This window comes from Sphaerodactylus townsendi, linkage group LG08 (genome assembly GCF_021028975.2).
Source record: "Sphaerodactylus townsendi isolate TG3544 linkage group LG08, MPM_Stown_v2.3, whole genome shotgun sequence".
Classification (NCBI taxonomy): Eukaryota; Metazoa; Chordata; class Lepidosauria; order Squamata; family Sphaerodactylidae; genus Sphaerodactylus; species Sphaerodactylus townsendi.
Window position 1 is genome coordinate 15725095 of NC_059432.1, and position 15779 is coordinate 15740873.

Consider the following 15779-nt stretch of genomic DNA (forward strand, 5'->3'; position numbering starts at 1 on the left):
AACCATCAATGGAGTCATTTATGTACCAGTTAGAGGAGCAACACTTGAAATGCTCAGGCGCTTCCCTCTGCCAGTTTTTTTAATTCCTACTTACACAGATGTTATGCAATTTAATCTGATGCTCTGCCCTTTTCTGCAGCTGACGGCCCTGGCATCATTTACATGAATAGCACGTCTTGTTGGTGACTCATCAGCAACAGGTTTCATTAAATTAAATTGATGTTTGCAAAACAACCCGGCCTGGTAAGTCAACCTGCATTAAGTTATGAGGCTCGCTGAGAAGCAACAGGCAGGCTGCCGAGAGAGGCACACTGCAGCTCTGCAGGGTGATCTATGGCTGTCAGTGTTCAGTGGGGGGCTGCCTCTCACCTGGCGGGGCACTGCATCCTGTGTCAGCCAGATGGCAACACCAATTTCCAGACTGAGGACCTCAGAAGCTGCCCAGCCTTGTAAGGTCAGATTCATGGTCCATCTTGTTCAGCATCCTGTTTGCCAGGATGACCAGTCAGATGCCGCAGGGATAGGGTTGCCAGGTAACTGGCAGAGGACGGGGTGGAGAACTTACTGGCAGCAAACTGAGTCCCGAGTCCTCAGTTTCTGGTGACATGAGGACACTCTGGTATTTGGGTTCAAACTCTATGGTAGGAGCCATTTTTACCAAAGAGCTTTTGCCAAATACCAGAGTGTCTCCACTTCATCAGCAGCATGGTGACATCACTTCTGGTGAATGCCAGAGGGGATGTTGATGCCTCACCAGCAACAGAGGCCTAGGATTTCGCTGCTGATAAGTCCAGAGGTGGGATCCAGCAGGTTCTCACAGGTTCCCGAGAGTAGGTTACTAATTATTTGTGTGTGCCGAGAGGGGGTTACTCATTGGTGATTTTGCCACGTGATTTTTGCCTTAGTTACACCCCTCCTCTCAGCAGTAGCGCGCAGAACTTGAAGCAGTCTAGCAGGAGGTGCACCGGCTTGTGTGGCAGCCTGCACCTGCATGCATTCGTTTCCCGCCCAAGGACCGGCACAGCAGCTGCGTCCTTGCCACAGCCCCACCCAGGAATGCCCCGCCCCCGGAATGCCTGACCATGCCCCCGTCGTGCCCTGCCCAGCCCCATTGGCTGCATCATCGGCATAAAAGAGGATGGACTAAGAAACACCATTCAGATAGGGACAATGGGGGTTGGAGTTGTTCAAAATGGGGGCAAGATTGTACAAAAACGGTTGAATAATACAGGTGCTAATACACAATTGTGAACAATGAGGCTAATAGAGGGGACCACCAATCAGGAAAAGATTTGTAAATTTCAGCCGGGACCCAGAGCCTTGTTGGATTTATGGTTTACAATTAGTGGTAAAATTTCATCCTCTGTTACAGGGGGGCACCTGGGAATAACATTAGACAGGGGTGGCTCAGTCCAAGGGTTGTCAAAATTCCCACCATTAAAGATATTACAGAAATAACTATGCCAAATTGGAGGGTCAATATTAGAGGAGATGGCAATATTAGAGGAGACGTTCCCCTAGCAACAAGGTGCCAAAAGTTTCTGGTGTCATTAGAGAGGGCTGCCTGAATAAGGTGTTTCCATTTCTCATTGGCTTGTTTATAGATGTTTTCGCAAAGTGCGGGCGAGAGATGCCTCTTCAACACAAAGTACTCAGCGGGTAGATTATTTAGACCAGTGATGGCGAACCTATGGCACGGGTGCCAGAGGTGGCACTCGGAGCCCTCTCTGTGGGCACCCGCACACACATCTAGGCTGACCTGGGCCACTGAGCACGACATTTGCGCACTGCGGTGAGCAGGAAGGACTCGGCTGGCGGGCCTGGTGCCTGTGCTCTGGGTGGCTGCTGCCGAAGGGGGGGGGGAGGCGCAGAGGAGGCAGAGATGCTAGAGAGGCGCAGAGCGGCGCGCGCGGGACTTGCTGGAGGCTAGAGCAGGCTGGCCCCTGCTCGAGCGGGTGGGGCGGAGGAAGGGGGAGCCAACCGGTTTTTTCCTAAACCAAGACCTCAGCATTCAGGTTAAATGGCCGGGTTGGCCCTTTGCGATAAATAAGTGGGGGCTTGGGTTGCCGTTTGGGCACGCGGTCTCGAAAAGGTTCGCCACCGCTGGTTTAGACGTTGCTGTTTGGTCCTAGAAATTTTGACTAATTTAACGTGTATCTATTGGCAGTAGTAACTAAAATTTTAAGCTGCGGCCTCGCTTTGTGCTTTACAGTGACTGTTTTATTTCCGCAGCCTTGGGTTCCACAAAGCGTGTGGGCTTTTCCTTGCAGGGCTGGCGCCGCAACCCTGTGATCGTTTCAGCGCCCGTTTTCTGAACGCTTCCAAAGGTTACCCTTTGTGAGATGCAGCGACCAGAACTGCACCCATTATTACAAATGAAGCCACGCTGAGGCCTTTTGCATGAGGGCATGGATATGTTGGCAGCTTTATTCTTAGTCCCTTTCCTGATCGTTCCAAGCATGGAACCAGCCTTGTTAAAATGGTTCCTATACACTGAGTCAACTTTTCCAAGAAGATATTCACTATCCTGGCCCCTCAATGATGCGGCTGGCCTCCACACGGGCCAGGGCCTTTACGGCTCTGGCCCCGGCCTGGTGGAACAGCCTTCCTCCGGCTGTTCGGGCCCTGCGGGACCTTAACGAATTCCGCAGGGCCTGTGTAAAACGGAGTTGTTCCGCCAGGCCTTTGGAGGGTCCAGCCGCTGAATGGTGCCCCCCCCAGTTTGGCCCCTAGCTGATTCTTACACCTGGGCCTTCCATCTAACATGGCCTCGGCCACCTCTTTCCTCGAGAATTTTAAAATTGCTGCTTGGAATTCACTTTTACTGTTATCGCTGTTTTAAATGGTTTTGTAGTAATTTATTTAACTGTATTTATATTTCTTTAGGTTAAAATACAATCACCCAGAGCCTTCGGGATGGGGGGGCGGTTTAAAAGTTTAAGTAATAAATAAATAAATAAATAAATAAATAAATAAATAAATAAATATATAGAACCAGTTCAGGATGTACCACCAGTAGGTCAGAGCAATGGGACTATACTTTATCAGTTTCCTGCCAGCATGGCCAATTGGCCATGCTGGCAGGGGCTGATGGGAATTGTAGTCCATAACATCTGGAGTGCCAAAGGTTCACCTCCACGGCACTATACTCTCTTCCCAGAGGCGGAGCACTCACGGGGACAGGTGGGGTCACATGTCCCTGGGCGCAGCCAGCTGGTCATGTGGGGGTGCGCCCCTCCCCTCGGCCCTGCCCTGCCAGGCTGATCCTTCAGCTGGCGGAGCCTCTGCCGGTGAGGGAGCAGCCAGGCGAGGCTGAAGGGCACATGGCGGCAGCCATGAGGGAGGGGGTGCAGCTGGCGCAGGTGTTGCCCCAGGTGCCTTCCCCTCCCACGCCTCTGACTCTTCCACATAAAGATGTTAGCAGGACTGTATATTCCTCAACCACATACTGGACATTGTTGTAGAATGCTCTGCCCGGGTCCCATTTGAAAGTAAAAATACATTTTGGCATTCAGTTTAATTATACAACATTATACAACATGACCACACAACTCAGTCTCAATCACACACCTTTACTCCCAGCTGGCCTTCCTGGTGCACCATGCCGATGGTGCTCACCTGCCTGTCCGCAGTGAGCCTGTCTTCCTGCTGGTACCAGCTGGCCAAGAGCAAAAGGCTGGAAGCCTCCCTGGCTCAGATCCATTTGCCAGCCATGAGCCGCTACCAGATGGACCCACCACCCTGCATCACCAAAGAAGGGGGCTTGCCTGTTTTCCTGCTCTCGCAACGCTGTTGGTGATTGTGGAATAGAAGAAGAAGAAGAGTTTGGATTTATACCCCACCTTTCTATCCTGTAAGAAGAACCAAGGTGACTTACAAACACTCCTTTCCCTTCCTCTCCCCACAACAGACACCTCGTGAGGTAGGTGGGGCTGAGAGAGTTCTGAGAGAACTGTGACTACGGAACTGTGGCCAACTACGGAAAGAGATGGCTGATCCTCATGAGCGAGAAAAGGATCCATTATACGAAAATCAAATTCTCCAAGATGAACTTGCCGCATTAAGATTACAACTTGACCACGTAAGAGTGAAGCATCAAGAAGAAGCCGCCAAATATTTAGAAGAAAGTGAAGGTTTGAAAGGAAAAAAACCAAGAACTTAAAAAGGAGTTGAAACTACATGAAGAGGCTTTGAGTCAAATAGTTCTTCAGTACAATGGACAAATAAATGTAACAAAAACAGAACTTGCCATTCTAACCTCCATGTTAGAGCACATGAAAGAAGATCAAGAACAACTGGAGGTGGAGCCTGATTCATTTCATTCCCGTTTGAATTCCATCACTCAGGTCTTCCCCTGTTCCCCAGCCAGCCAAGCGACCTCCACGCAAGAGGGGGGCCCCAGCCAGCGGCCCCAGTCAGGGGCTGCTGCCTTGGGCACCCCTTGTTTCCGCAGAGGCTGCCCAGCTGGCTGGTGAAGAGGGGAGATCTTCCTATACTCCCTGGCCAGCTGGGTTGCCTCCATGCAATAGGGGGGCCCCAGGCAGCAACCCCGGTCGGGGGCTGCTGACTTGGGCACCCCTCGCTTCCACAGGGGCTGCCCAGCTGGCTGGGAAAGAGGGAAGATCCTCCCCTCTTCCCCAGCCAGCCAGGCGACCTCTGCGCGGGGGGGGGGGGGGCAGCCAGCAGCCCCAGTCTGTTGTTCACCGCCCTGAGCCCTTCAGGGGGAGGGCAGTATACAAATCCAATAAACTAAACTAAACTAGCCCAAGGTCACCCAGCTGGAATGTAGGAGTGCGGAAACACATCTGGTTCACCAGTTAAGCCTCTGCCGCTCAGGTGGAGGAGTGGGGAAGCAAATCTGGTTCTCCAGATTAGAATCCACCTGCTCTTAACCACTATACCGCGCTGCCACACTTCCTGGGAATAGCCCAGGAAGAGGCATACAAAGTTACATGCAAAGTAATCATCTGTTGTTTTAGACTGAAAAAGAAGCGATGCAGCCTCCGCAACCCCTTCCTCGCTCCCACAGAGAGCGCAAATCAAGCGGGCCTGTGTACTTCTGGAGAGCACGCTCCGCAGCGTTATTTTAGACCCAATACCTCCATCAGCCATTTGCCCAAGAAAAAGTATTATGCAGTTTGCAAAAGGCAAGTGTTGGTGACAGTTGTTCTACGAACTATAAATGCTCTTGTATCAAAGTACCCTGTTCAGTAATGCACAAAATAATGATTTGACCAAGGCAGCGTATAAAAATGAATGATAATGCTCATATTCATGGTATTCTAATGTGTAAGCATACCATTTTCTCGACCGCTGCACCTCGACTGGCGGTACTAACATCGTTATATGGAATCAAGTATAGGTGTTTTATTTTTGGCATTTTTCGGGTTCAGCTTTAAAAGACCCAGAAATTTTCCAAAAAAATCAAAACCCCCACGCCAGCTTTTTTCGTTTCTTTGACTTTTGCTTATTTTTAAAGCCAAACCAAAAATTATTCACAGCCGCAGAGCTGTGTGCATGAATCAGATCACCCGGATCCTGCAAACAGCTCTCCCACTACCTCTGAAGCCGGCTCCAACTTCAGAGGCTGCAAGGGAGAGCCATTTGCAGGGATCGGGTCACATGCCCCCTGCAGACAGCCCGCACAGCTGGCGAAGCTCTGACTTCAATAGCTGCAAAGCTATTTGCAGGGATGGGGTCGCCCGACCTCTGCAGACTTCTCTCCCGGTGGCCCTTCCTCCTCTGAAGCTCCAACTTCAAAGCCTGCAGGGGAGGGCTGTTTGCAGGGATCGTGTTGCCCGACCCCTGCAAACAGCTCTCATGGCTGGCCTGCTGCCTCTGAAGCCAGCTCTGACTTCAGAGGCTGCAAGGAACAGCTGTTTGCAGGGATTGGGCTGTCTGACCCCAGCAAACAGCTCTCCCAGCTGGCTCCCAGTCTCTGAAGCCAGAGAGCTGGGTTTGCAGGGATCGGGTTGCCCGACTTCTGCAAACTGCTCTCGTGGCTGGCTCGCCGCCTCTGAAGCCGGCTCCAACTTCAGAGGCTGTGGAGGAGAGCTGGGTGCGGGGAACACCCCTGCACCCAGCTCTGCTGGTCGCCCTGCTGCTGAAAGCTGAAAAAAAATCCAAAAGGCTATTTCGGTTTTTTTGGCTTGGGCTACTCGGCTCTGCCTGTGGGATTTTTGGCCTAAAAACCCCTTGAAGAATGCTGAAATGGCTTTTTTTCCTGAGTTTTTTTTCCCGATTCAGATTTACCCAAATGCCCAGCCCTAATATCCACTACCACTCAAACATCTTTTTCTTGGTCTAAGATATCCCCCTCCCCCACAACCAGTGGGGGGATTCAGCAGGTTCGCACCACTTCGACAGAACCGGTTGTTAAAATGGTGCTTGTAAACAACCAGTTGTTAAATTATTTGAACCCCACCACCGGAACCGGTTGTTAAATTATTTGAATTCCACCACTGCCCATGTAACCCCCATGCTCAGAATGGGTTGACCCAGTAAGGGGTGGAGACTCAAAGCAGCAAGAGGCTGCAGACCTCATGTAGTTTGGAGGAGACAAGGCTACCAGACTCGGACCTTGATTTCTGTAAGCCCTTAACACCTTGTTAAGGGTTTCTTTTTGTGGTTGTAATGGGTGAGAGTTCTCCTGGAAACCTTCATCATGTTGAATCCTGTTCATCAAGCCCTTGGAGTCAGGAGCCAACCCACTTGCAAAGAAGAATTGGACTTGGCAGTATCAGCAGACTGTAACTATAAGGACTTGAAAATGCAAAACTGAACAGGACCTTGAAGTGTGATGTTAAATGTTGATGTTATATGTTAAGAAAGTAAACCATTTTGTTTTTAAAATTTGTTGTTGCAAACTCATTCCAAGTTCTGCCCCACAGAACCCACAGTTAGAGGTTACACCCACAACATATATAATCTTGCACTTAACTTATACTGAATTTTACCTGCTGCGTTACTGCCTGTTCCCCTATCTGGGGAGGGCTTTTTGGAGCTTCTCACAATCCTCTTCAGCAGTGGTTCCCAACCTTCCTAATGCCATGACTCTTTAATACAGTTCCTCATGTTGTGGTGACCCCCAACCCTAACATTTATCCATTTTACACATGGAGAACACTGATGCAAAGAGTCTTAGGTGACCCCTGTGAAAGGGTCATTCAACCCCCAAAGGGGTCCCGACCCCCAGGTTGAGAACCGCTGCTCTTGAGTTTCCATCATTCCAAACAATTTGATGTCCTCTATGAACCCAGCTACCTTCCTTTCCCTTCCTGTTCCATTTCAGTGCTGACTAGCCCCAATCCATCCTTCTCCTCACGGGCCTGACTCTGCCAAACATTTCACTTCCTGGCATGCGTGTGTGCTTTATTTTGAACTTACTCCCATGATCTTTGTGTGGCATCTGGCGCAGGTCGGGGCGAAGAACTGCTCGTAGCAACGCTCACAGTACACGCTGTTTTGCTCCTCGACAAAACTGACATCAGCCAGGGATGTCTTGCAGTAGGCACAGTTGAACTCCTCGGGATGCCAAGAACGTCCCATGGCTACCAGGAAAGGACCCCTGTGAAAGAGGAACAGGATTGAACCACATGCAACAGTTTGTGAAGCAAACATGAAAGGACGTACTCACTGTCTAAACCTGCGTTGTCTGCATAACATTTAAACTGTCATGGCTTTCCTCAATGAATTCTAAGAAGAGTAGGTTGCCAATAGTTCTAAGGGAGATCCCAATCCTCCACCAGGGGTCTGCAACCTGTGGCTCTCCAATGTTCATGAACTACAATTCCCATCAGCCCCTGCCAGCATCGGTCTATTACATCTGGAGGACCACGAGTTTGACACCTGTGGAGTAGACAATGCTGATCTCAATAGACCAATGGTCTGACTCAGTTATAAGACACTCTCGCCTAGATTCAAGTCCAGTAGTATCTTAGGGACCAGGGGGATTTTCGGGGTATCGAGAATCAAAGCTCCCTTTATCAGATACACATCTGGCAAAGGGAGCTTTGATTCTCAAAAGCTCACACCCTGAAAATCTTGTTGGTCTCTTAGGCGCTACAGGACTTGAATCTAGCTGTACTTCCACAAGCCAACATGGCTGCCCTCTGAAATGAAAGGCAGTTCCATGTGCTCATATTCATGTGCCCGCTACTCTAAGGGCATTTTCCCACTTACCTTCTGCCCCACGCTACTGTGGCCAAATAGCGCGGGGTCCCCCGGCACACTTAATTACGGGGGGGGGCGCGCGCATAAGCGCAGCCTTACCTCCGGACAGCTGCCGCTAAAGTTGCGTACCCCTCAGCTGTCGCGTCATTCCTGGTGCTCTTCAAAACGGCGCCTTTTGATGGCCCCGAAGCCCGGGCGTGCGCCAGAAATGACGCGCGCTGAGAGTAGCGCGCGGCATAGGGAGCTATGAGTAAGTGGGGAAACGCTCATAGTCACCCCACGACATGAAGCTTTTCAGACCTCAGAAAAACCCACGGCCGTACCTGATTACGCTGTTGCAGTGTCCACAGAGTGGAGTTCGGCTGCTGGCTGGGAAGCGCTCGGCCCTTTGGATTGTTCCCCGAGCGACTGCCGGAGCCTGAGAGGAGGCCGAAATTGAAGGCGGTGGGTAAGATGGAGCGGCGGCAGGCTGCGGCGGCGGCGGCACCGGAGCACCCCGGGGCAGGATGTGCTTTGTGACTGTGGTTGTCGACTTCCCAGGAGCAAACTTATTGGAGAACGAGTCGTCCGTTATCCAGGGAGGGCGGCTTGAAGGCTCCGTGTCACCTGGAGTATATGAATGAATCGGGGCTGGTGCTGGTGCAGGAGCAGGAGCTGTTTAAAGTAAACAAAAATGTTCTTGCGACTGGAACCATTGACCAAAACCTCCTGCCTCAGAAGACCCTCACTCCTAAACCCATTCCCACAAATCGCTGCAAAAGATTCCAGGATATCCGATAATCCTCTTTCATTGGATCCAAATAAACTACAAAAACAAAAGTCTGGTTTTCACGTGGCTCTTCAAGGGTACCAGCAATCCCATAACACTGCTGCAAGTAATTTTTGTTCAAGGAAAAAAACAAATGCGTTTGTAGCCATACAGAATGCGGTGATGGCATTTGTGCGAGGTCTGAAGCATTTCCTTCATCCTCCAGTGTTCAGGACAAAGCAGCAAATTACTGCTGGACCGTGGAACATAAGGGCCTGAAATGTTATTACACTAAGGTGACCAGATTGTCACCTTTTAAAACTGGGACGGGGGGGGGGGGCGAGCATGCGCGCGGCCGCAGGAGTGCACTGCCTTTTGGGCAGCGCCCCAAAAGGCAGTGTGCTCTCTCCGGCCGTGTGCGTGGGAGGCTGCCGCACTGCCTTCTGGGGCGCTCCCCTGTTTCCTGCCCTGTCACAGGGCAGGAAAAGGGGAGCGCCCCAGAAGGCAAAATCGAGACAGTTAAAAACCCCACGGGACATGGGACAGATTGGTTTAAGGCGGGACTGTCCCGCCAAAAGCGGGACGTCTGGTCACCTTATATTACACATACAGAGGTACAGGAATTAAGTGAGCAGTCATTTTAAAGGCTCCAAATGGCTTGCATTTGAATTTGAGACCTCTTTCCTCTTCCCAGTCTGGGGTATGGTTGGACTAGAACAGGGGTCGGCAACCTTTAACACTCAAAGAGCCATTTGGACCCATTTTCCAAGGAAAAGTAAACACTTGGAGCTGCAAATACTTTTTGACATTTAAAATAACCTGCAGTTAGGGGGGACCCGCGGGTGGGCAAGCGACAGCTGCGGAACAAAGGTAATGTAGCCCTGAGGAAGAGCTTTTCTGCCTCTGTGGCTGGCGGGCTCCTCGGTGGAGGTCGGAGCTGTTTTGCAGGGGCGATGTGAGGGAGGCGGCAGTAGAAGCGCTCCTGGTTTCTTGTTTTGCTCCTTGTTGAGGCTGCAGCGAAACTCGCAGGTATCCCCCTCCCCTCTGGATCTGAAGCCTTCGGTTCTCCAGAGAGAGAGGAGGAAGAAGAGAGGCAGGGATGAGGCCTGGAGCCGCCTGCGAGGGCCGAAGGGAAGGAAGGAATGCTCCCCTCGTTGCCCCCCCGCCCCGATCCCTCGCCTTTTCGGCCGCTAACCAGCCACGCGGAGCCGCAATACAAGGACGAAAGAGCCATGGGTTGCAGACCCCTGGACTAGAATCTGGGACACCTGAGTTCGAATCCTTACTCTGCTGTGGACATTTGCTGGGTGACCTCTCAGGGTTGTTGTGCTGATGAAATAATCAAGAGGAGGACGAAAAGCTGTTTTGGATCCCCATTAGGGGAGAAGGCAGGGTACAAATGAAGGCATTAAGGCATACATAAGCCACTGGAGATTCAATTTTCAATCTGTTGCAGAAATACTGTCCTTTTTCCCCACAAAGAAACCTACCAGGACAAATTCCCCTGGCTAGCCAGGTTTACAGCTCACATGCATTGCACTGAATAGTCATTTCAAGAACTGGATTGCTGCAGGGACTTCTTTTTTTGAAGGGAAAACGTTGTTAATGCTGCTTCCTGACTCCCCGTCACATCTCTTTCCTTCTATTAAAAGCGGTGGGACCTGCGTTTCTTCCTAAGACACCACTGTCTCCCCGCTGTTCCCCACCTCCACTAGCTCGTTCCTGGTTTCCCTTCCCCGAAAAGGCTTATTTTCCTAAAGAAAATTGTTTGGAGCTGATCTGCGGGCGATCATTAAAGCCCCCGGTCTTTCTGGACAGAACAGCTGTGGTATTGTTGGGTGCCTCGCTGACCCCTTCCTCAGGTTCTCACTGATCCATAGGGTAAGCTATATGGTCTCTCCTGAAATTCAGCTGCTTTGGGAGAATGCCCCCATTGTGCTGCCCTCTAATATTATGCTCCACCATCCTTATAATGCCTCCATTCACTAACAGCTGTTACCTCCCGGATAAAATAGCCACCAGCCATTAACCCTTCGCAGACCCCCAAGTGAATCAAGAATATTTCCCTTTTTACTTTTACGTTATGGACAAGAATTTATATCAAATACGAACAATCCCAGCTGAAACTTTTGTCACTAACTGGCAACTCTGGACAAACTATATAACCAAAGAATTAAAAGGTCAATATTTACCCAGTTGATTATTAAAAGGTTAACTATGATGTAGTGATATACGAACGAAGAGATGTATAATATATGAAACAGATCATAGTATATAAAAACAAGTTAAATACGGAAATATTATAAGATATAGTTGGTACCAATCTTCTGTAAAGTACTTAATGTAATAGAACGTACTAGCTGTACCATAAAAGGGCAGCATAAGCTCTTGGAAGAACTTCTGAATCCAGTTTCTTATGCACTTTCTCTTATCCTCTTCTTCTCTCCTCATTCTCTCTGGCTGATTCCGCATGGGCCAAAAACAACAGTGTGAAAATGGTGTGAAAATGGTGTAAAAGGGTTTAAAATGGTGTAAAGGGGTTTATACTGTTTTCACACCGTTTTCACACCGCTGTTTTTGGCCCATGCGGAATCAGCCTCTGATTCCTTCTTTTCCTGGTCTTTGACCCGATCTATTTAAATACCTCCTCTATTGGTATGAACTTATCTTTATGAGGGGGAATGCCTTCCTCCTTTATTTCTGGAAGGTGACACATGATGAAGATGTATTGTACTCGATTTGGAAGAAAAGATGTAAAACTATATTTTACGATGGTATTTAATCATCACATCGGTTATCTTTTGTCGAACTTTTGAAAACCTTTTGTAATCTTCACTTACATAACTAATAAAATCATTTTAAAAAAAGAATATTCTCCTTTTGCTCCTTTACTCTCTTTCCTCGGCAGCTAGTACTTTTCGTTCTCTTATTATCATATAGGCATGGGCCCACTATGGGTTAGGGATGCCACCCTCCAGGTGGGAACTGGAGATCCCCTGGAACTACAGCTGATCTACAGACTACAGAGATCGGTTCACTTGGAGAAAATGGATGATTTGGAGGGTGGCATCGTGCCTACTGCGCTTCTCACCTTCCCCATGCTCTGTCCCCAAATCTACAGGAGTTTTCCAACTTGGAGATGGCAACAGTGATAGCGCAGCCAGAAGTGAATTTATTCCACTTCTGGATTGTGCTCTGAATAAAGATTAAACAATGTTTTATTTCTGTACTAGGTAGGTAGGAACCAACTGTATTAGATAGGAAATAAGATTGATTGTTATCTTTTGTATCCTCTGTATTTGCGTCTGCATGGAACCTCCTTGGCTCGAGGCAGGAATCCACCCCTGCTCCACCTGAGCCTGTCCCTTTCACTTGTAAAAGTCTTAATGGACGTTGACAAAGGGGACCCCCGGAAGAAGCGCCTCACCCTGCCTAATCTCACCAGCAGGCAGATAAGGGGGCCATCGTCATCAAGTTTCGTTTCCCGACCCCAGGCACCCAAGGGGCTCTTTGTGTTCTTCCCGCCAGTGCCTACGTCATCGCCTCGCCTTCCTCCAGCCGCGAAATCCAAGAAGGGGCTGCCCATCGAACTCTGATTGGTTCCCATGCATTGCAAATGCGTGATTGGTTACTGTGTGTTTTGTTAATGAATGGTGGTGGACTGTCCTGGATTCCCCTGGACTCCCGGCGGGAGAAAGGGCATTTAGGACGTTGTAAAGCTGCTAGGCAGGTCAGCATCTCACATAGGTCAGCATCTCAACAAAACCTTCTTTTTATTCACTTTGCTCGCTGTGTCGGGTCCCGTTTGTGTTCCCCTGCGCTGCCGAGAGCTGGGTGGTCTGGAGCTATTAAAAGTTACCAGGCAGCGTGGTAACAGCAGCAATTGTTTCCCCCCACCCCACCCCGTGGCCAGGGGTGACCTGGCAGCCCCATTTTGACTGGCAAGTCAGAAGCGGATTCCACACAGCATATTTATAACGAGTTGTAATAGTTATAAATGAATTTGTTTTTCCACTAATAAAAAGGGGAAATGAGTTCATTTATAACGATTGCAACTCGTTAGAAACAGGCTATGCAGAATCCACCAGAGTTAAATCACACTGTCAGAAGAAGAAGAAAAAGAAAAAGAAGACGAGTTGGATTTATATCCCCCCTTTCTCTCCTGCAAGGAGACTCAAAGGGGCTTACAAACTCCTTTCCCTCGCTCCCTCCCAACAACACCCTGTGAGGTAGGTGGGGCTGAGAGAGCTCGGAAGAACTGTGACTAGCCCAAGGTCATCCAGCTGGCTTATGTTGGAGTGCACAAGCTCATCTCGTTCACCAGATAAGTCTTCACAGCTCAAGTGGTAGACTGGGGAATCAAACCCGGTTCTCCAGATTAGAGTGCACCTGCTCTTAATCACCGCACCTCGCTTGCCATGCGATGTTATTTCTCCCTGGAGATTTAGCACTTTAGCTAGAGATAAGGAGAAATCTCATATTTGAAGACCTGCCTCTGAAAAGATAATTTGCTCCAGGCAAAGCTAAAGAGTCGGTGAGCAGCTGAGAAAATCTCTTTCTCCCTTTCTGAGACTCTGGTTTTATTTGCATGGAATTGTTTTTAAGGAGAAGCATTTGAATGCAATTTCCATCCTGCAAGCTGTCTGGTCCAGCAGCAAGAAATCCCTCACGCCAGAGAGCCCCTGATAGGGACAGAGTATTCTTGGAGGGCAGTGGAGAAGCTATCTGTGGATTGCGAGGTTAAATTTATTTCCAGGCTCTGAGAACCTGCAAGAAAGAACTAAGTACGTTCCTGCCACCTAGTGACTTGAAGAGGAATCTCCAATTCTACATGGTGAATTGATTTATGAAGGGGAAGAACAGGATTTTGTTCCAAATCCCAAGCAAGCAAAGAAGTGTGTTTTCTCTTTCACCAAAATGATTATGAAGCAAGTATGAAAATGACATTTTGGTGCAACCATTACGACAATCCGAAATGTCTTAGTGACAATACCTGCTTTTCAAGGCAAATCTGTATCTGTTGTTGATACAGCTATCCCTTCCCTGCTAGCAACTAGGCGGGGAGACAGTTGGGGAAGGGCTGCAGAGTCTTAATGATGGGAAATGCTCATAAAGTACATCTTGTTTGTTAAATCCATGTCTGTCATGCTCAAATCGGCAGTCACTGAAGGGTCTTACATGCTGATACCTGCTGCTTGCAAATACTGGTAGCAGAGGATAAACGCAAAGGTTTCAGTGTGTGCTTGTTAGATGTTGAGAATCAGGCAGAAGGGAAGCTAGAAGCATACCCCTTTCCAGCACTATTTCACCCCACAAAGCACCATTTAAAATCCAACGAGACTGCCTGTTTACTGTTAAAAATATCACAGCCGGCCTTGCAAAGGGGTGGTATGTCTCTACTGTGACTGTCTCCTTCCCAAACAGTGCTTTAAACCATCAGAGGAAAATGGATCCATGAATAGGCACCCAGTTTTTCCTTTTAGGCAAGGAGAAGCAGTGGCGTAGGAGGTTAAGAGCTTGTGTATCTAATCTGGAGGAACCGGGTTTGATTCCCAGCTCTGCCGCCTGAGCTGTTGAGGCTTATCTGGGGAATTCAAATTAGCCTGTGCACTCCCACACACGCCAGCTGGGTGACCTTGGGCTAGTCACAGCTTTTCGGAGAGCTCTCAGCCCCACCCACCTCACAGGTTGTTTGTTGTGAGGGGGGAAGGGCAAGGAGATTGTAAGCCCCTTTGAGTCTCCTGCAAGAGAGAAAGGGGGAATATAAATCCAAACTCTTCTTCTTCTTCTTCTTTACTGGCAACAAAGATCAGATTTTGAAAGTCAAAGATCCCTTCATCAGATACTGTGTCAGAGCTTTGACTCTTGAAAGCTTACACACGGGAAATATAATTGAAGGTTCCACTGGATTTGAATCTAGCTCATCCACTGCAGACCAATGTGGCTACTGCCCTAAAACTACCAGTGGGAAAAGAAATCCAGGAGTGAAATGAAAACAAACAAACAAACAAATAAATAAATGGAGGAAGCTGCAGTCGGTCCCAGCTTTCTGACCAGTCAAAATAGAAAGCTGCAATTTAAGTTGCAATGTAATAATGCTATTTACATATTTCAGCATGATTTAATTTGCCCATAGCAGTTTTTGTTTGTTTGTTTAGGGGAGACAAGTCTGACATTGTGATGTATGCCCAAGACCTATATTTTCTAACATCCCTTTGTCATAGGGCTTTTCTGCATTCTCATTTTCCTTCCTCTTGTGTCTCTGTTTTCCCATGTGTTTTGCCCCCTCTAGTGGTTGATTCGATATTATCCCAGATTCCTTTTGCCTCACGGCTGGTCTCCCTGCTGAATTAAACTGCAGGTTTTTGCACTGAACATAAACCACAATAATATCACATGGACCACTAGAGGAAGCAGAATACATGTGGAACAGAACGTCTGCTCCAAAGAAACAAGAATGTACAAGTGAGAAAAATGAGAATATGGAAAAGCCCCCATGCACACATTTTGTTTCTGAAGTGAAGAACTTCCAAAAAGTTTCACCGGAGAGCAGCTATAATATATCTTACTCATTTTGGCCCTCAGGCAAAACAAGGGAACCTGTTCTTAGTGCATGAATAAGTAGCACCTACTGAGCTTAGGACTCTGTGGTGGCGAACCCTTGGCACTCCAGATGTTATGGACTACAATTCCCATCAGCCCCTGCCAGCATGGCCAATTGTAGGGGCTGATGGGAATTGTAGTCCATAACGTCTGGAGTGCCAAAGGTTCGCCACCACTGGCTTAGGTAAAACCAGCACCTTCTAGATATGTGTCTGTGGCCAAACAACAATGTATACATGTCACTGGATATTGGTGG

General features: G+C 48.7%; 1 protein-coding gene across 1 annotated transcript in view; it reads right to left on the reverse strand.

Annotated features, from left to right (window-relative positions):
- LDB3 (LIM domain binding 3) overlaps positions 1-15779 on the reverse strand; it is a 237885-nt gene that overhangs the window by 13025 nt on the left and 209081 nt on the right. The window contains exons 14-15 of the mRNA XM_048506860.1: positions 8496-8826; positions 7387-7567 (exon numbers count right to left, since the gene is read on the reverse strand). Coding sequence (XP_048362817.1) covers positions 7387-7567; positions 8496-8826 — 512 coding nt within the window. The remainder of the gene's footprint in view (positions 1-7386; positions 7568-8495; positions 8827-15779) is intronic.